The 21,224-nt window shown below is 34.8% G+C and overlaps 2 protein-coding genes across 2 annotated transcripts; one reads left to right on the top strand and one right to left on the bottom strand.

Annotated features, from left to right (window-relative positions):
- The first annotated feature begins 9,800 nt into the window (after positions 1-9,800).
- On the top strand, positions 9,801-14,474 carry LOC111902673 (ascorbate transporter, chloroplastic). Its single transcript, XM_023898490.2, has 11 exons — positions 9,801-10,011; positions 10,609-11,111; positions 11,214-11,321; positions 11,995-12,150; positions 12,231-12,446; positions 12,985-13,194; positions 13,277-13,414; positions 13,516-13,617; positions 13,703-13,768; positions 13,864-13,948; positions 14,097-14,474. Exons 1-11 carry the CDS (start codon positions 9,957-9,959, stop codon positions 14,192-14,194), a joined length of 1,737 nt encoding a protein of 578 aa, XP_023754258.1. The 5' UTR covers positions 9,801-9,956; the 3' UTR covers positions 14,195-14,474.
- Positions 14,475-15,880: 1,406 nt separating this feature from the next.
- On the bottom strand, positions 15,881-18,123 carry LOC111902672 (cytochrome P450 86A8). Its single transcript, XM_023898489.3, is given in 3 exon segments — positions 15,881-16,193; positions 16,195-17,794; positions 17,873-18,123. Coding segments are annotated over 2 exon segments (1,623 nt in total). The 5' UTR covers positions 17,749-17,794; positions 17,873-18,123; the 3' UTR covers positions 15,881-16,124.
- Between the last annotated feature and the right edge of the window lie 3,101 nt (positions 18,124-21,224).

Below are 21,224 nucleotides of genomic sequence, written 5' to 3'. Positions count from 1 at the left end.
AAGAAATGAGCAATAAAACCCGCCAACCCTCAATTTCTATTTATAGGGTGCTGAAAGAGGCATTACGCTGGGCGTACTCGTTACGCTGGGCGTACTTCGGTTATGTTGGGCGTACGCAACGACAACGCTTACGTATGGCACTCGAGTGTTGGTCAGGTCGGTTGTAGCCCGAGGCGGTTCATGCATCCGGGTACATTGGGCGTACCCAATTACGCTTGGCGTAACCCGATTAATCAAACTTCTAAATGGCGTAACTTTCGCATACGAGCTTCGTTTTCGACGTTCTTTATATCCATGCGTAAGTGAGACTGTACTCTACATGGTGTAACTTTCGCATACGAGCTTAGTTTTGACTTTATTTTTAATAATAGACTTTTAACAGGCCGGGACTGGAAAAGTCCGTTAAAAATCCATAACTTCTTCATCCGACGTCCATTTTCGTCTGTCTTTTTACTGGTGTATTACTATTGTCGAGACCTTCGATTCTCATTTAGGTTGTGTTGGCTAAAAATCGCTAGATCTCTATTTCGAGTTTTTAGCCGTCTACCGCTATATCTAAAACTTCGAAAAATCATAACTTCCTCATACGAAGTCAGATTTAGGCGTTCTTTTTATGTATGTTCACGGTTTAATGATATCTACGGATTTCATTTAGATACATAAGGCTAGAAAGTATTTTATTGAAATTTCGTATTTTACGCTTAACAGTGTTTTACCGGTATTGTCGCGGATCTTCGATCGGTCATAACTTCTTCGTTATAACTCGGATTTTAGTGTTATTTATATTTTTGGAAACCTCGTCATGATATCTACCACTTGGTACATACCAATTATGGTTTTATAAAAGTTTAATGTTGACCTAGATTTTGTTAGTGTTACACTGGCCTACTCGTCGAGTCCATGAGCGGACTCAGTGAGTAGATTACTTAAACCCGCGTCCCAACCTCGCATCTACTCGACGAGTCAGGGCTGCCACTCGTCGAGTCAATAATACAAATGGCATAAACGAAGATCAAATACGTACCAGAAATGGGGTGTTACACAAAGTACCAACACACAAACAGATAACGTATACAAATAACAGCACGCACTGGGTCCACAACTGAAAGACGAGATTACCCCAGAGCCCAGTATATGTTTCTGGCTTGCCTATCAGGCCTACAACTCAAATCTGGCCTACTCTTGAGCCCACAACACAAATATGGCTTGCCCCCAGAGCCCACATCTTATTTATGGCTTGCTCCCAACCCAATCAGTCATCGGACTGGAGTACCAATATTTAGCCCTCAGTACGAGTCTGTCATATCAACCAGTCCTTATCTTGTATCTGGAATGCTACTGAGCCCTCGGTGTGAGTCTGGCATGCCCTACCCAGACCTAAAATCATATCTGGAATGCTCCAATACCCTCAATCCCTCAGTACGAGTTTGACATACTACCGAGTCCTCAGCTCGTATATGGAATGCATATGAGCCCTCAATATGAGTCTAGCATACCACCTGGTCCTCAATTCATATCTGGAATGCACTTGAGCCCTCAGTATGAGTTTGGCATACCACCCGGTCCTTAGTTCATATCTGGAATGCTCCAGTTTGTCGGCTACAACACGAAGCAGTACAACCACAAACCAACATAATAAAAACATATATAGTTAATCATGTAGGCAGAAACATAGGCAATCCTACAGATCTACCAGACCAACATATCGACAACTAGCATAATCATGCATATCTAATCCATACTCAGCAGACCTTGGTTCCTTCGACCCGTAAATACAGTGAAGAAAACTCACCTCAATCCGCTGATACTCCAATGACTGCTTGCACCGCCGAAATTGATAATCCTCGTGCCAACTAGCAAACTACAACTTTCATCAATTAGTTACCTTATAACCCAAAATACGAAAGCCCAAAATCTCCTTAATTACCAAAAGCCCAAATATCCAAATTAGACCCAAACCCATCATGGACCTAGCCCAAGAAGGCCCAACATATCAAAAATCAACCCTGGTCAAATTCTGGTCAAAGTTCTATAGCCAACAAGTCAACAAAACAAGAAAAGTCAAACAGGTCGAGTACGCCTTGCGTACTCAGCTGGTACGCCAGCATACACCCTTTGGGGCCAGTACGTGCAACGTACCAGATGGGTACGCCCATAGTACTCCCCTGAACCCCAATCTTCTCCAATAAGCACTTAACCACTTAAGTCCTTTCTCCAAATTCTCAGATCTGATTCCCATGGATGACTTATCACGTAAAGTTAGCAACTTTAATTACATGCATGGCTTAATAGGGTTCTAGAGCTATAACACCCTGACAATTTAGATAAATTTTTTTTATTTAATATTTAGAAATTACAACCATATTTTGTTTTTCCAAAATTCCATTACATAAACTCATGTCTAAATGATCAGAGTATCGCCATCAAGTCGGGCCCTTGCCTTTAGAACCAAATTACCTGAAACACCCAACAAACTGTAAGCAAACGCTTAGTGAGTTCCCAAAATACACAAAACATATAACCACATAATGACATGCAACACACACACACACACACACACACATATATATATATATATATATATATATATATATATATATAAAAGATTGCCATGGACTCCCTCCATGGTCTTCACCAGGAATGCCATGGGCTACCCCTATGGTCTTACATTCAATGGCCATGGGCTCCCCCATGGTCTTTACCAAGTTCCGTGGGCTCCCCCATGGTCTGCACATAAGTCATAACCTGCCAAATAACAAACCATTGCATATTTAACTATAGAAACCACATATCAAGTAATGGGTCGACATTGGTGCCTTCGACCCATTGGTATAATGAGAAAACTCACCTCAAACTACTGAAAACAATAAATGCTCGACTACTAGTCCAAAATCTTACACTGAACAAATATACAAAAAACCCTAATTAGGATTATGACACGACCTAGAGAAGGGACCAACATCCTAAGTCCAAGTCCCTCCGTGGTGGCCTAAAAGTCTTTCCTTAACTAATGGGCATAGCATCAAAGTCCAAATCTATATTGGGCCACAAGGACCAATCATGCCAACATTGGCCCAAATAATAAATTCAGGCCCACAACTCCAGCAAGTCCAGGCCCAAAACAATTAGGGCCCAAATGTTAGAAACTCCACTGGAAGCCCAAAGCTCTCTGAGGGCGTACGCCCAACGTACCTCTTTAGTACGCTTAGCGTACTGGATTCATGGGATGTGTGTGCAGCGTACAACATAGTACGCCCAACGTACTGATGGGTTTTGAGCACTACAACATTCCTATGGTGTACATGCAACCCTAATGCTTTGGATCTGAGTTTTTTTCTCAAGTTATACATGCAAATAATCATCCAAAGCGTAAACCCTATGATTAGCATACACAATTTCAAAATTCACATGTAAATTAGTGTTTAGTCATTACCTCACTTGTTATATTGTAATAACAAGTACAATCCTTGCTTGATCTTGACTTCTGAAAGCCTAGTGCCCCAAGTGTTGCACCTCTAATGGAGTTACAAACACCCAATGCAAAGGAAGACTTGGAGAGGTAAGGAAAATCGTCCAGGGTTCTTCTTAGAATGCTTAGAGCCGAAAATCCTAATTAGAGGGTCTTTAAATAGCTATGGTTGCTAGGGTTTTTAGGTGTAAACCCTAATACCTTACTTAGGTACCAAACAACCCATGGACTCCCTCCTTAGAGCCCTTTGGACTAAATCTATAGGGATTCCCCCTTAGGATTTCGTCCACTCCACTCTATAGAGTCTATCAACCCAATTATGCAACTATCAGTGATTTGCACAACCGTCCCTCAATTATTAATTAGTTCATTTTAATCCCAAATTAATACTAGATTAATTTCTGATTAATTACAAATTAATAATATGATTTTCAAATAATATATTAATCTTATAATATATTAATAAAATCATTCTAAATACCCATTTATTATTCATATAATAAATCTTGCTCTCTCTCCACTAGTCATCCTATCAAGTTGCATGAATGAAGGCAACCCAAAAGGACCATGCTTATAATTAAATCAAGTACATACCAAATATAGTTATGAGCTTAGACACATAATCCAACACGTACAAACTGTCTTGCATCCAATAAAGTCATAAATAATCTATATAAAAAAGTCAATGCATATTAATAAGTCAATACAAACACTTTATATGGCTTATCGTCAATCGGGTCACAAACATACGCTATCTCCTAATAAATATTTGTTAAACTAATAATTTCTTATCATTCGCACAAATGATTATATATATATATATATATATATATATATATATATATATATATATATATATATATATATATTTAAATTGTCTTGGCTTAGCTACAGTATTCTGCCATGTTTTTGTCTCATTTGACCATTCTATTTTCCTCCTTTTTGTTTTCTTTCTTCATTCTTCAATTTTGTATCATCTTCCACTACTAGAAAAACAGCCTTTTACGACGCTCATTGCGCGTTGTAAAAGGCTCAGACGACGCACAAATGCGCGTCAAGGAAGGCCCTGTCATAAAGAGAGACGACGCTCATTTATGACGCGCAGTTACGACGCGCGTTTACGACACGCAATACATATCAAGGAAGGGCCTGTCATAAAGGAAGACGACACGCATTCGCGTGTCGTAACCTTACGACGCGCGTGTTAATGACACACAATGCGTATCAAGAAAGCCCCTATCAAGAAACGTCATGTCATAAATGAAGATGACATACATTTTTGCGTATCATAATTTTAAACGTTTAAAAAATATATATTTTTTGCGTATCATAAATGAAGATGACATACATTTTTGCGTATCATAATTTGCATTTAATGCCTCATAATAGAAAATAAAATATCATATACAAAAAATACAATCCATTTCATAAAATTTAATGTCATACAAAATATCATATACAAAAAATAGAATCCATTGCATAATATTTTATTACAAATTCGACATTTTTTTGTTTCCGTACTTTGACAATTTGTGCTGCTGCTGATTCCGGAGCCAATTCGCGACTGCATTCCAGAGCTGATTCAGTGGAAGAGCATCCCAGACTCCATCACTTGAAATTACAAGCCGCCCACCAGCAGAAGATAGCTGAAGATCATGAATAAATAGAAGTTGTTAATAAAATGATGAATAAATTGAGTTTAATTACTAAACTAACCTTCACTTGTTTGACATGAGGAACTGGAATAATGAACTCCCCAACATCTCTATCTCCAATAGATCTTGAAAGGCATAACCCACCTCGCCAACATTTTAAAGGACCAATCTATCATAAATATAAAAACATTGGTAAGTTAAGTAAGATCCCATTTAAGTTGTAGCATATGCAAGAACAATTTGACATTAGTCAAATGTGCTATCTATGGAACTCTAGGATAACAAATTTTCTACAATTACACACAATGATTCTGTATCTACAGTCTTGCTTTCTCTGCAAGATTGATGTTTTCATAAAAAAAAGTTGGGAATTTAGAAATTTTATAAATTATACCAAGTATTGATGTATATATCTGAACAATGTGCTTGGAAAAGGCCACACCTATGGTAGGAATCAAAAAATTAATACACTCGCACAAGATTATTAAAAGTTAATTTAGAAATTTTATAAATTATACCAAGTATTGATCTATTTGGTCCCCATATGCAACGGTTAACAGATACTGCTGCATCCTTTACCAAAGTTGTCTAGACATGAATTTGATCATGATTCATGTTAAAGTTAAGCCAGTTTACAAAATAGTTAAAAATGATAGAATAAGTAATAGAAGCTTACCTGAAAAGGCATTGAACAAGCAGATAAATCCCAAACCTGGAAGGGTTTATGCACCATTCTTTCTCGAGTTCCAATCTCCCAAATGCTTATTTCACCAACATTTGTTCCAGCTGAAAGCCATGAACAATCTCATTACCTCTTTTTTTAAAGGAAGGAGGATACAAAAGATTAAATCAATTTGATAAATTGTTAGGAATTGAAGCAAATTGATTGAGAAGCAACCTAAGGGAATAGTTTGGTGTTGAGGATGGACGTCTATTGACATGACATTTGAACCCTGGTTAAGTAACCGAACCACAATTTTTGGAAGATCATCTAGTGAGTATGAATTGGGAGGATGAGTTGAACCAGAAAACGACACCTATTCAACATATTAGATGATGTTAGTTCTGAAGGAAATATAACAAAGATTAAACCAAAAAAGGAATATTTTTTTCTTCATTTTTGGTCCCTATTTCGAGGTCTTTTTTCGGTAACTCGGTTTTGTAAAATGGTCATTTTACAAACCCTTTTAAAATGACCATTTTGCCCCTACTTTTATAACTAGAGTAAACTGCAAATTTGGCCCCTTTGGTATCTAATTTTTATATAATTATTTACAATAGTTGTTGAGTTTATAAGGAACATACCAGAAGGAAAGTACGATGCTATAATTGTTGATTCTTCTGATCCTGTGGGTCCCGCTCAAGAGCTTGTGGAGAGGCCTTTCTTTGAGATGTTAGCAAAAGCTTTAAGGCCTGGTGGTGTTCTTTGTAACATGGCAGAAACAAAAAAGAAAGAAAGAGATTTTTTTTAATGCAAGTTATTTGGTTATGCAGTGGTGTAATTGGATTCATGTGGTTGTTGTTGGGATTCTTGAAATACAGCCATCAAGGGGTGTATACCTACACAAAAATGAAGATGATGATTATCATTAAAGGCCTATTTTCTAGTAGTGTTCCCCTTCTATTTCTCTTTATTTGTTTTTTCAGTGTTGCTGGTTTCATTCTTTGGAAGTGGGACTATGGATGTATGCGTTTCCTGGGCACGTACCGCCTCTGCCCTCCCATGGCTTATTTTTTTATTTTTTTGTTTCCTTCGTAATCGTTTTAGATGCAACGTGTTTGTCACCGCCTCTATTGGCCAATATCTATCTTTCATTTGTTCCTCCACCTCTTCATCGCTTCTTTGTATCGATTTTTCATCTCCCCTGTTTATGTGACTTTGTCCATTTCCGTTTATTTTCTTTTTTTCCTTTAGGGTTACGCTTTTCACTTCCGATCGTTCCGCTTTGTTATATATTATACTAATTCTCAACTTTATAGAAATGGTCCCTCAACTTTATTATATATTATACTAATTCTCAATTTTATTATATATGTTGACATAAATGGTCCATCAACTTTATTATATATTATACTAATTCTCTACTTTATCGAAATGGTCCCTCAACTTTATTATATATTATACTAATTCTCAACTTTATTATATATGCAAGATAGGTCCCTATGGTTCCACCGCCTCCATTTCACAATGATGTTTAATGCGGTAATTGTACTTACTTTCTTTCAGTTAATGGCATATTTTTTGTGTAGGGTTAAGGAGAGGTTGCAAAAGAGGGTGGTAGTGAATTTTCTCACAAGGGTAAAGAGATGTTGGATCGATTGGAGAACAAAGAGGTTGTGATGTTACATACACATTATTGAATGAACGATTTTATTTGCTCATTCATGAACTGCTAAAGGACTACAGTTTTGTTTTGTTTTTTTTTTTAATGTATATGTTTTTCATTACTATTTGTGTACGTTATATCTTTGATATGGTATGGTAGGCTTTGAATTTGGTTTCCGGTTTCTTTTGAAAAGAAATTGGGTTTTTACTCTGCGGTTGACAGAAACGTGGTAATCAAGCTAATGAATATTAAACGCAGTACCATTTAACTATAACAAAAAACCATCATTGAAGGATTCCGGAAAAACAACATTAAAGGCTTCCGACCCCCCGCAAAGCGGGGGACACATTTCTAGTTAAATGATAATTTTTAGACAAAACTGCACAAATGGTCCCTATGGAATGTCGAAAATTGACACTTTGGTCCAAAAAGGTTTGGACTAGCACCAGAGGTCCAAAGTTTTCATTTTATTGCAAATATGGTCCAATTTGTTTTGAATTTTTTTAAAATACCGATTTTGCCCTTTGTATTTTCTTTATTTCAATTTTTTATTATAGAAAAATACCCATCTCTCTCTCTAACAAATTCAAAACACTTTATGAACAATAATCGCTACCACCGTTATCCCCCATCACCACCACCTGTCCGCCACCAGATTCTACCACCACTACCTGTCGGAATATCATAATGCCACCAACACCACCACCGTTGGCCACTAGTCTCAAGAACTACCACTAACATTTGATGAATTCAAATATAATGTTTCTAGATCTAAAGAACAAAAACATTCCATTTTTTCTAATCTACAAACTCAAATTCAAGAACAATCAGTTTACTCTTATCTGCAAACTCAAACTCAAGAACAACCAAATCTGTAAACCCACAAGAATAATTAGTTTTTTAACAACAAAACATTACTAGATTTTTAAACCTCAAGAACAACCTGATTTGTAAAAGAACAAAAATTATGTACATAAAATCGTTCAAACCCTAACCACGCCAAAACCTCTTTATCTATCTATTTGGAAAGTTTGATTCCTGATTTGGAAAGACAAAGAAATGTCTTCTTAGCTCCGATAATGAAGGGATCTGTAGCTCCAAAAACGAAAACCTTTTCTAAGCTCTTCAATGGTGTTGAAAACCTTTCGATGGAGCCACCAGTGTTCAATGGTTCAGATCTGTAGCCCCATCACCACCACCTTAGCGACACCATGGTGTGATAAATCTGGATTCCACCTAAGCTGAAACCTCGACAAAGATGATAGTTTAGGGTTTTTAGAGGTACTCATATCTGAAACCTCCATGGCAGCGGCTGTAACTCGATGGTGGCGCTAAATATCGATGTTCGTCGCCGTTCTCAGCTAGGGCTTCGAAAATTCTAATCCAAATGAGATAGGTGGCGATGCTAAATGATATGCAGAAAACCTAGATCATTGGCGGCTGACTGGATAAGGAGAAAGACGAAGGTGATGGAGAGAAGGGCGGCGATTTGAGAAAGAGGAAAGAAGGGTTCCGATTCAAGAAGTTGAAGCTAGGTAGGTTGGGTTGTTGGTGCATCTGAATTCGTAGTCATCGGTTTGTGGGGGGAGGAAGGTGAAGTTGGGTGAGTCGTGTGAGTGTGAGAGAAGTCGGTGCCGGAAAAAACGAGGGTGGGGTTCATATTTTTTCGGCAGTAGAGAGAAAAGGAGTTAGGGAGGGAGTATGGGTGAGGTAGGGTTATATTTGTTTTTTTTTAATTGTTAATCAGAAAAATTCAAAATTAATAAAAAAAAAGGGAAAACCAAATAGAGAGGGCAAAAAGGTCATTTCACATCCTTCCAATTATGAAATGTACCAAATTTGCAACAAAATAAAAACTTTGGACCTCTGGTGCTAGTCCAAATTTTTTTGGACCAAAGTGGCAATTTTCGACATACCACAAGACCATCTGTGCAGCTTTGTCTAATTTTTATTATGTAGAGTGTTATTCAATAATTCAATAAATAAAATAAACAACCACGATTGATAAACGAAATGGACTATTATCTCAGCATTACTTAATTAAAAAAATAACAAACGTTTTCTATATTGCAAGGTATTACAGTTGTAAAATTTTTACCCAATCTAAAACCCTAGCTTAACAAGGAATATCCCTTTCTCACAAATACCCAAACTGCCCTTCATTTCACATCCTTTTAAGGAAACAACCACGTAAATCTTGCTTCAGCCAGGGATAATATTGTACCAAAATAAGAAATCCTCTACATGACTGGACACGTGTCAGTTCCTCAGCCTCTTATTAGTATCTTTGTCACAAGATATTTTTTGTCCCCCTTTTTTAAATCTGAGAAAAAAAATAAAAATTTAAATTCAATTTTTGGTGTCCAAAATTCGTATGAAGAAAAACATTTCTGCAGGGTTTATCCTCTTCCTCTCACTCTAGACTAGAGAGAGCGTGTCAAATTATGGTGTAATTCTGAAATAAATTCTTCGAATTCCAGATTTGTGTAGTCTATCCGGTCAGAAATGGCCATCGGCGCCGTTATATCTCACCGGAACTTCACATCTTTCATCAGCTCAGGTAATGATATGTAGTTATCACTTATTCTTAATCTGTTGTTGAATTAGGATAGTGTTATTGTTTGTATGAAGGATTTTTCGTGTGTAAATGTACTTGATGAATCTTTTGTATATCATATTCATACATTTAGTTTTCCTCACTTGAATAGTAATTCATTTTTTATGTTAATCAGAATTCTTCTAAACAAGAGAGATGAATTAGTGTGAATCTACAATAAATTCTTAAGATTATGTGGTAAAAAATGGCCATTAGCGCCCTAATTTCTTACAGAGTTTGACTTGCTCCATTTGTTTGAGTAACGATATAGAAAATGCAGTTTCTGTCATCTATTTGCATGCCTTGGTGTGGGCGTGTAATGTATCTTAATTTCACATTGCTGCTGTTGAAGTAACGATATAGAAAATGTAGGTTTTGGGCCTTTTGGAACTTGAATTGTATGTGACTTGTTATGTTAGTCTTGATTAAACATATAGATGTTCTTTCCCTCATGGAATTAGGGCAGAAGCAGAAGTATTGTATACATGTGAATATTTGTACATAGCTCATTCATAATCTCTTTAATGATTATGCTTATCCATGGGCAATGTTTTATTTCAGGTAGAATTCATAAACCTGAACAAGATACAACATATCAAAGAGCTGAGAAATTAAGCTTTTCTTCTGCACAACATGTGCATAGGAACATGTATTCAGAAAAACTATATAGTCTAAAGAAGATCCACTTTGTTTCCGGATACTGGAATGCCATATCTTCTCATGGTGTTCATTTTTCAACGATCCCACAAGAAAGCAAAAAGTTCCAAATCAGAAATCATAGACGAATAGCAAGATGCAATTGGATTAAACCGGAACAGCTAAAACATAACAGTATATTCAATAGGCAACCACGACATACTACAATTAATAGAATTCGGGCAAACTATAAATCTGAGGAGTATGACGTGGCAGGAACAGATTTGGATTCACTTGTAGTATCATCAGAAGGAGGAGCAAGTGAGGCTGTTTTAGTTGGTGAAATACAAGAAACAAATCAGTTTCCAAAGCGTTGGGTGATAGTACTTCTTTGCTTTTCTGCATTTCTGCTATGCAATATGGACCGTGTGAGTTTTTTTTTTTAATAGTTTATTATGCAACAGGGTAATAAATAATTTTATTTGGTGTTAATAATCATTACTTCTTATATCTATATATAATTATTTCAGGTGAATATGAGCATAGCAATACTGCCTATGTCAAAGGAGTTTAACTGGAACAGTGCTACAGTTGGTCTAATTCAGTCTTCTTTCTTCTGGGGTTATTTACTTACTCAGGTTTGTTAGGATCTGAGAGTATTTTCTAGTTTCCATATAACTAAACTCTTGTATGCATTTTGTTGGGCAAAATACAAAAAAGCACAACGTACTTTTACTATTTTATTGATTTAGTCACAAAACTAGTCCGTATTATTTATTAACGATTAATTATAAGGGCAAGTTACAGGAAATAGCAAGTAGTAACAATATACTTACACTTATTACGGATAATAGAGCTATGAGCTATGTAGCCTAAAACTTGTAAGATGTACTTTATTTTCTACCCGTAACAGCAATATACTTACATTTCCTTATCCATAATAGCAAGTAGCAACATACTATGAAAAAAAGATTAAGCACATTGATAATATTGGTAGCGAGAGTAAAAGTATGTTGCTTTTCCCCACAATTTGCGTTTATTATAATACTAGATAAAATGTAATGTAATAGTTCAGTAGCTAAAACGATAAAAGGTAATAATAGTTATGTGTCGAAATCGATCAAATGATGAAAGTAGACTGTGGTTTTATATATATATATATATATATATATATATATATATATATATATATATATATATATATATATATATATATATATATATATATATCAAAGCTGGGTAATGGGAAAAAGTTTAATAAATTTTGTATTTAATTTTTTGTGTATGTGAATGTGTTTTTTGGGGTAGTAGATTGTTGGAGGCATATGGGCAGACAAAATTGGTGGTAAACAAGTACTTGGTTTTGGAGTGATCTGGTGGTCGGTTGCAACGGTTTTAACTCCAATTGCTGCGAAAATCGGACTTCCTTTCCTGCTTGTCATGCGTGCCTTCATGGGAATTGGTGAGGTTGGTATCCATTTTTCATCATATTGAAACAGAGAAACAGTGACTTGAACAAACGAAATAGCCGTGTTTTACTTTTACAGGGTGTTGCAATGCCTGCTATGAATAACATACTCAGCAAATGGATTCCTGTCTCGGAAAGAAGTAGATCATTGGCATTGGTGTACAGTGGAATGTATCTAGGCTCTGTTATCGGTTTGGGTATATCTCCCATTTTGATTCAAAAGTTTGCATGGCCATCTGTATTCTACTCCTTTGGTTCCCTTGGAAGTGTCTGGTTTGCTTTCTGGCTGGCCAAAGTAAGTCTTTTCCCACCAATTTTTAATTCACTTGTTTGATAATAATAATCATATAAGGATGCAGTAACCGGAAAGGGAATCGAATGAAAAAAATTCTTGTTTGTTTGTCAGTTGTCACTTAGGAATGGAATGAAGCATTCCTTCTCCCATGGGGGAGGGCTGTTTTTATTTTATTCAATTAAATTTTTATTTCTCATTTCCAAAGAATAACTAACAATAATATTTATTTAAATTTTGATGGTATTTAATAATTTATTCTTTATATTTCAAACAGTACTAATTTATTTACTGGTATATTTTTATTTAACTATAGCTTCAATTCATAAAATAACATCTTTATTTATTTATCAATTCATTTTCTAACAAACTACATGTTTACATGACACATTCCATTCCTTCAAGCCAACCAAACATGATATTATAACAGACCCATTCCAATTACCTTGCTCATTCCCTTCCATTGCATCATATCTAACAGACCCTTAAGGATATCCAAGATTAATGTAGCAATTCTTTGGGTTTGACTTTGACATTTCAGGCTCATAGTTCACCAACAGATGACCCTGAGCTTAGTGCAGAGGAAAAGAAGTATATCTTAGGTGGCAGTGTCTCAAAGGAACCCGTGACTGAAATTCCATGGAGACTTATATTATCAAAAGCACCTGTTTGGGCTCTCATTGTCTCCCACTTTTGTCACAATTGGGGAACTTTTATTCTTCTCACATGGATGCCTACTTACTATAACCAGGTACAAATTACAATACTATTCTATTTAATTATATTTTCAGATCAACTAAACTAACATTTATCACATATTATTTTTGCTTCAGGTCTTAAAGTTTAACCTTACTGAATCCGGACTGTTATGTGTATTGCCATGGTTGACCATGGCTGTGTTTGCCAACATTGGAGGTTGGATTGCAGACACACTTGTTAGCCGAGGTTTTTCAATTACCACTGTTCGTAAGGTAACCTAAATATACTGTTTGTTGTGGTTGTTTTTTAAAATTTTTTATGATTACCATAACATCAAATTTAATTATGTGAAATATTTTCAATATGTATGTAGATAATGCAGTCGATCGGATTCTTGGGCCCTGCTTTCTTTCTTACACAGCTGAGCCGTGTCAAGACACCTGCAATGGCAGTGCTTTGTATGGCTTGCAGTCAGGTCTTTTATCCCTTAAATTAACACAAACATTATTTATAACTTTCAAAAATCAAACAATTATATACTAAAAACCGTTATGTGCCAGGGATCTGATGCATTCTCTCAATCGGGCCTTTACTCCAATCACCAAGACATTGGACCCCGATATGCGGTTAGTAATAATTCTAATTTATTATTTCATCACAGATGAGATAATGCATCTCATGATTTCCGTTGACTTTTACTAATCCCTTTTTGACTTGCCAGGGAGTCTTGTTGGGGCTGTCTAACACAGCAGGAGTACTTGCTGGAGTCTTTGGTACAGCTGCAACTGGTTATATACTCCAGAATGGTAACTTCATAAATCATTACTTAACTAACTACTACTGCTAACTGCTTTTACTTATAATATATATATATATATATATATATATATATATATATATATATATATATATCATCAAGAGTCAAGACATGACATAAGGAATGATATGTTTCAGGTACGTGGGATGATGTATTCAAGGTGGCAGTTGTGTTGTACCTCATTGGGACTCTTGTTTGGAACCTGTTTTCCACTGGTGAGAAAATTCTAGACTGAATTATAATCGGAATAGGGAATTTAGATAAATTAAAGGCTAAAATGGGGCTGTGACTGGTTTGCGTAATTAATTCACGTACCATTTACATGGATCATATATATATTTGGTATGATGAATCATGTCAACATGCAAAAGCTGTTGTTATATGTAATGAATGTGTTGAGGCTGTAATTTTTATTTATTTTTAATTGTAAACACAAAGACAAGAAGAAAGACAGGGACATATCAAATCAGTCGAAAATTGTTTACAATTAATAAATTGAATTTGTCCTTCAAAAATTGGATTGGGTTTGTTGTAGTTTCCTTTCATAATTGATTGCTTGCATTTGAGCCGATATGATTGTCTTGATTTATATGCATGTGTCTTTTCTGTTGATATAGAAGGTTTAAATTGAATGTAACCAACTTTTCATGTGTTTATTTGCTACCGACTATTTTTAATCGTAATTAATTGAAACTGAAATTATATAACCTATACAAGTACATCCACCCCTTTCCCATCAAACTTTCTTTCATTGTTAATTAGTTGTCTGTTTGTTTTTATTCGCATTTAGCCATTTCTTTTGTACATTATATGCCATTTAACTTGTTCGGCTATTGTAGATTATAAGGTTAATATGTGAAAAAATTTCTTCATTAATTTAAAATATAATCAAATCATTATACTAATTTAAACATCTATATGTGGTCTAGCAGTTAAAGACAACTACATCAAGAGAACTACAATGTAATAAACCCTCAAAAGTGACTCAATCCCGTAATTAAAATTGATAAACTGTAGTTTTTTTTTTGGAAGTTATACAGTCCACATGTCCGTATGGAATTTTAAGTGTAAAAGTGACACGGCCATGTGACTAGTGTAAAACGTTTGAAATATTCAATCATATAATCCTTCTTAAAGCATAGAGACAATAAAAAGACTGCAAATATGGGCAATTTTAGATGCAATCATCATACAATGGATCTATAGAACAAATCTTCAATAATTTCATTCATACAATACTCGAGACAATGGATCTATAGAACAAATTTTCAATGATTTCATTCATACAATACTCGAGTCTGATGCTCAAGAAGCATAAGACTGCCTAGTACATTATCTTCCAAGACAACAAACACTCACGAGTTGTCTATCTTGACAATCAATTCACTTATGTTCATCTTAAAAGCATGTAATAGTCCTTATTATAGTTTTGTAACGGGGACAATTCATAAAAACGAGTTTGCACCCAAAAAAACATTTTTTTTGCAAATTTAATTGAAAACAATAAATGATTATTTCACAATAATAGAAAGAATTTCATTCTTATCCTTACAAACTTTAAATATTAAATATTTAAAGATAGATCATATTGTAATAGACTTGTCGTTTTTGATATTTTGTGATTAAACCATCTTTATACGTCTTTTTCCATTAATATACAAAAGGTTTAAATTGACTGTAACCAAATTTCCACGCCTTCAATTGCTACATTTTAATCGACTTCTTTTTTTTTTTTTTAATCGACTTCTATAGAACTATTTTTAATCATACTTAATTGTAACTGAAATTATATAGTACATTAGTACAATCTATGAAAGCACATTTTGAATACAGTCACTCCAAAAAAAAAATCCACAACAAACATTCAATGTATATACTATTATCCATATTCCTATAGCTATTCAAAGTAAAAATAAAATAATTATTGTTAAAAATTTATACGGTTATTATTTATCTTTCCATAATGGAAATCCAAATAAGACTATTATGGCACAATAATAAATGAAATTGTACCTACAAGATGTAAAAATAATAAAAATTGCATGTGACCATATTCAAAGCACAAGCTCAACCCGAACCCGAACCCAAATAAAAATTTAATAGTATTCAAAATTCAGACCTACCTCATCAAACTTTATACCGATAAATCAACCCAACCACCAAAATTAAACAACCCCAACCACCGCCGTCCACCGCCGTTTGCCGCCGCTAGTCGACACCTTCTTTCTCTTTCTTCACACTTTCCATAATTGCCTTCAAATCCCTCTGAAACACATTCACCTTTAACCCATACTTCATGAACAACGTCAACGACATCTTCTGCTCCACCTTGTGCCCCGGCACCACCGCCAGACGGTGGCGTAGCAACACCGCCGCCGCTATAGACTTCATCTGCAAATAAGCCAAGTCCTTCCCAAGACATATCCTTGGTCCGGCATTAAACGCAACAAATTTATACGAATCATGCCTCACGAATTTAGTGCCGTCGGGAGACAACCACCGCTCTGGGCGGTACTCGAGACAGTCTTCACCCCAACTTGACTTCATCCGGCCGGCCGAATATATTGAATAAGTAACTGAAGATCCCGCCGGAACAAAAGTTCCGTCCGGCAACACATCGTCGGAAACAACATGTTTCGAATCCTCTGGCACCGATGGGTATAGTCGAAGGGTCTCCGACAACGCTGCCTTCAAATAAACCAGTCGGTCCACCTCTTCAAAACCTAATGGCTCATCTGTCCATTTCTCCACGTCATCGCCACGTGTCTCCAGCAAGACGCTAGAGATTTCTTTAAGAATTTTCTCTTCGACTTTTGGGTTCTGAATCACCAACCAGAAAAACCAGCTCATCGCCACAGATGATGTGTCACGTCCAGCTAGGATGAAGTTGAGTGCCACGTGTTGCAAGAACGTATCAGAATAGGATTCTTTCATCTTCATAAACCTTGATAACAAGTCATCATGTAACCCTCCATCTTTAAGCTGACTGGACAATTCATGCCTGCGTGTACTAATGATGCTCGACAAATACTCCTCCACGTGAACAAGGCTTCGGCTCAAGCTGACCTCCAAACCAAGCCGTAGCCATCTCCTCATTCTCCAAATGACTTCGGGGAAAATAAAGCGTTGCAACGAAGCCTCGGTTGCCCGATCAAAAGCCAATGCAAAGCTATTGTCGGGCAACTCAGGGGCTAACGTCTGTGGGTCTTTCCCGAAAGCCAGCCCGCAGATATTATCAAAAGTGATTCGTAACAAAAGATCTTGTAGATCTACGGGCTCAGCCTGGACCTGAGCCCGTTCAAGAATCGGACAGAACCGATTCTTGATAGCTCGAGTCACCCATCGAGCCATCGCTTGTCGTAGTGTTCTGGTTGTGAACTCGAGTGCCGCCGTCTTCCTTTGTAGAAACCACGTATCGCCATCCGAATTAAAGATCCCTTTTCCTAATAAATCATGGAAAACAGCTTGCCATGTTGGACCCTTTGGGTAATTATCAAACCGGGTTTTCAAAATGTGTTCAAGATTCTTCGGGTCGCAGGTGACGGTTACAAGACCTTGTTTTCGGGCTAGAAACGGGACTGCACAGATACATGTTTGATAGGTCCCGTTACAGGCCCGAAGGTTATCTGCAATCCATTCGTGCAACCGATCTGAATTCTCGATCAGTCCCGGAAGACTGCCGAATAATGGCCATACACGTGGACCCTTTAATGACCGTGAGATGAAAGTAAACCATAGCAGATACGCAGTCACAGCAAGAAACAACATCAGAGCAATAGATACATCCATGGTGTATCTATCACCTTCTTCCCGCCAAAATTCTTCAAATAAAATTCTGTGAAAATCAACGACCCAGATCAGATTCCACTTCAACAAATTATGGGTTTCGTTTATTTCAACCACAAAATCGTACTTTTAGTGACAGAAAGTAGAGAGAGAAAGCTTCAAAAAATGTGAGTGAGGAATGCTCAATCCGACTAACATTACATCAACAAATGGAATTTCAGAGAAAACAAAAAGATCAAATTACAGACGATCAAGCTTGATTATAACTCGAGTTACAGAGAGAAATGAAAAATGCTGCTAGAGAGAGAGAGAGAGAGAGAGAGAGAGAGAGAGAGAGAGAAAACAGGGATATAGAGGGAGAAGGAGATGAGCGAAAAAGAGTGGAAGCTGAGGTGTGATTTATATAAGCATGTGGTTGAGAAGATGGGAAGCAATTACTGTGACAGAGTGTTTAACATCTCTCTCCTGTTTTCAGCCATTTGATATGAATCGCCATTAATGCAAAAACAGAGGTTCGTTGTAAATGTATTTATGAATTCAAATAATCAAAAAAGAAATAAAGGTGTTTCATCATTTTTTTTTATTTGAAAACCGAAACAAGGAAACCCAATTAAACCCATCAATCTCACGATCTATCTCTTTTTTTTCTCTCTCTACATCTAATGCAGCAGTGGAAGGAGCTGGCTGACTTTAATTTCATTCATTCAAGAGAGATAGGAAGATTTAATGAGTCCAGTTTCAGTTGAGAAGAAACCCAAGTTTTATTGTGTGTGTGTGTGTGAAAGAGGGAAAGAGAAACAGAGAGAGAACTTACGTCGGAAGAACTCTGTTTGAATGTAAAGATATTGTGGGTTTTCTTCCATTTTTAATATACATTTGGATTTTGGACCAAAAAAAATTAAATATAATTAAATTGTTAGCGTAGGCATAGCAAATTATAAGTATAAAAAATATATTTCAACCAGTTTATACTATGAAAAATACATCTTGGAATTAAAGTTAAATATTTGTTTTATGAATTTATAGTTAAATAAAAATAATAATAAGATATCGAAAAGAATATTTACTTTTAATTCAATTTATTAATAAAAATTTATACCTTAAAAATATGTTTTTTCATGAGTAAATTTCATGGATGTTTGATGATATTTGCTAGTTAGGATTTGGTGAACTAATTCATCAAAGAAAAACATACATAAATAAAATTTGGTTTTCTCAAATATATAAACTCTTTTTAGGTAACCTATATTTCACCCTTCTAGTTTTACATTACTCAACGATGGACTATGAAATTGTGTTCGATATTTGAAGTTGTTTTATATTTATGCCTTCATATCATTTTATATAATCTAATTTAATAGTTTGTATTGTAGTTTTTTTAATCAAATAAAAAACTCGAATATTTAGTATATGTATACTTATTGACAACCATCATTTATATAAAAATAATTTTAAATTAAAAAACTAAATATACTTTTATTTTAGTTCTTAATTCGCCATTATACGTTAATCTTAGTTTGTTAAAGTTCTGTTGTTAGTAATCTATAAAAATAATAATAAATAAAAGATTTGCTATTGCATTATTATCCTATTCAATAGTAGCTTTGACTTGTTATTTAAGTGGTTTTGACTATGGACTTGGACTTCCAACTACTAAAAAATTTAAATACTTCAACCATCTCATTAAAGTTAATAAATTGTTACTTTGACAAATAGCTAAAACAGCTGTTTTATTTATCAATTATTTTAATAAATTATCAACAAAATTATAATATAATATTATCTTACTATTTGTTTTTTATAAAGCTGACATATATATAATTTTGTCTAAAAATTTATATGATATTTTTAATGTATTATTTATCTTTATAACTATAACTTAATATTTTTTTATATTATAATATATATAATAAAGATCCGATAATTGCATTTATATTTCGTATTAAATTATGATGTATTTAAAAACGACTAATTAAATGAGAATGGTTTATAAAATATATTATACTCGTATAAAAGAAGATATATTAGTGAAATTTATATAAAAAGTTACTAAAAAGGTAAATAAATTACATGTCATTTAACTTGATATTAAAATTAATGAAATAACGTACTATTGGAAATGCTATAAAAATATGTGATGATTATTAATAAATAATAATCAGTATTTGGCTTAAATTCTTGTCGACAAAATATTGAACATGTCGTATAACTTTATATTTTTTTTTATCATATGCTTTATGTTTAAGTAAGGATGTCAAATATGTTGTATTTTTAATATGACACAATACAATAAATTTATATATCATCTGATTGTTTGCGTCCCGGTGTCTTTTATTTTACAAATCATTCTGTTTTCCTAAAAAAATAATTGTTTTATATTCAAGAAAGAAAATTTGTAAATTTATTAATACTTTTACATAAACTCTTGCATATGGATATTATATTTTATGAAAAATAAAGGTCAACGTTTGTCTCAATACAATTGATTGACTTATTTTATATATCTCATTAACCCACAAACCAACAAAGACGTGAAAAAGAGTCAACCTTTCTGACTAAACTCTGAAATTCAAATGCCTAGGGATGATGATGATAATTAAAAGTCAACTCTCTGAATTTTTGTATTTAAATCAAAGAAAAAGTCAACACTCTCAATATGCCATCTTAATTGAAGTTTGAGCGTTTGAGATTGGGCATGATTCTCAGGTGCTTCACGTGTTTGTACGACATGCTTCGAGAGTTGTTTCCTTATATCTTATATTGTTTTCCTAATTTTTCCAATTTCTTTCCAAAGATAACTATAACATTTTTTAGTTTAGATTTGGAGGAATGGGCTCGGTAAACGGGCATGTCCGACAAACACCGTCTCACCAGAGTAGCATGTCGAGACTTTTTCAATGAAATGGCATTCAGGTGCCGAAGAGAGAGAGAGAGAGATTCAAACACTATTTTTATTACCCCAATACACATTTCAACTATTAAAAAAAAACAAAATCAGCTGTTTAAAAAAAAAAAAAAAAAAAAAAAAAAAAACTTGTTTTTAACCTTATTTTAGACCACTATAAATATACATATCAACCTATAATTCTTACCACACTAATGGTTTATGGGGGTCATCACACACATAAAGATGAAACAACACTATTAAGAGTAGTCCAATGATAAACAACAAACCAAATACTTATCAGACTGATAGCTCTCGACAATGCTGATTATCAGGTAAAACCAAACGTCAATATATTAAAAACAAAAATTCATCCGTATGGATTCTCAGACACTATGCCAAAAAACACAAACAAATGCAACATTATTATATTGAAAGGTACTACCCTTACAACATCTGGACATTTACAATACCCATTTAAAAACAACGAGTAACCAGACCATCTCGTTTGTATATAATACTTTCGATACACACTAGCAATGTAGAGTTTTCGAAACCCAAACAATTTTACTACCCTTCTTCGGCGTCTAACTTA

The sequence above is a fragment of the Lactuca sativa genome, chromosome 7, assembly GCF_002870075.4.
Source record: "Lactuca sativa cultivar Salinas chromosome 7, Lsat_Salinas_v11, whole genome shotgun sequence".
In the NCBI taxonomy this organism is placed as follows: Eukaryota; Viridiplantae; Streptophyta; class Magnoliopsida; order Asterales; family Asteraceae; genus Lactuca; species Lactuca sativa.
Note: the sequence above shows the minus strand (reverse complement) of the source record. Positions and strands in the feature narration are given on the sequence as shown.

Excerpts from the sequence above, each read along its gene's own strand:
- LOC111902673 (XM_023898490.2), top strand. The coding sequence starts at position 9,957 with ATGGCCATCGGCGCCGTTATATCTCACCGGAACTTCACATCTTTCATC. Across the intron at positions 11,322-11,994 it reads GGGGTTATTTACTTACTCAG|ATTGTTGGAGGCATATGGGC; the intron begins GTTTGTTAGGAT and ends TTGGGGTAGTAG. Across the intron at positions 12,151-12,230 it reads CCTTCATGGGAATTGGTGAG|GGTGTTGCAATGCCTGCTAT; the intron begins GTTGGTATCCAT and ends TTACTTTTACAG.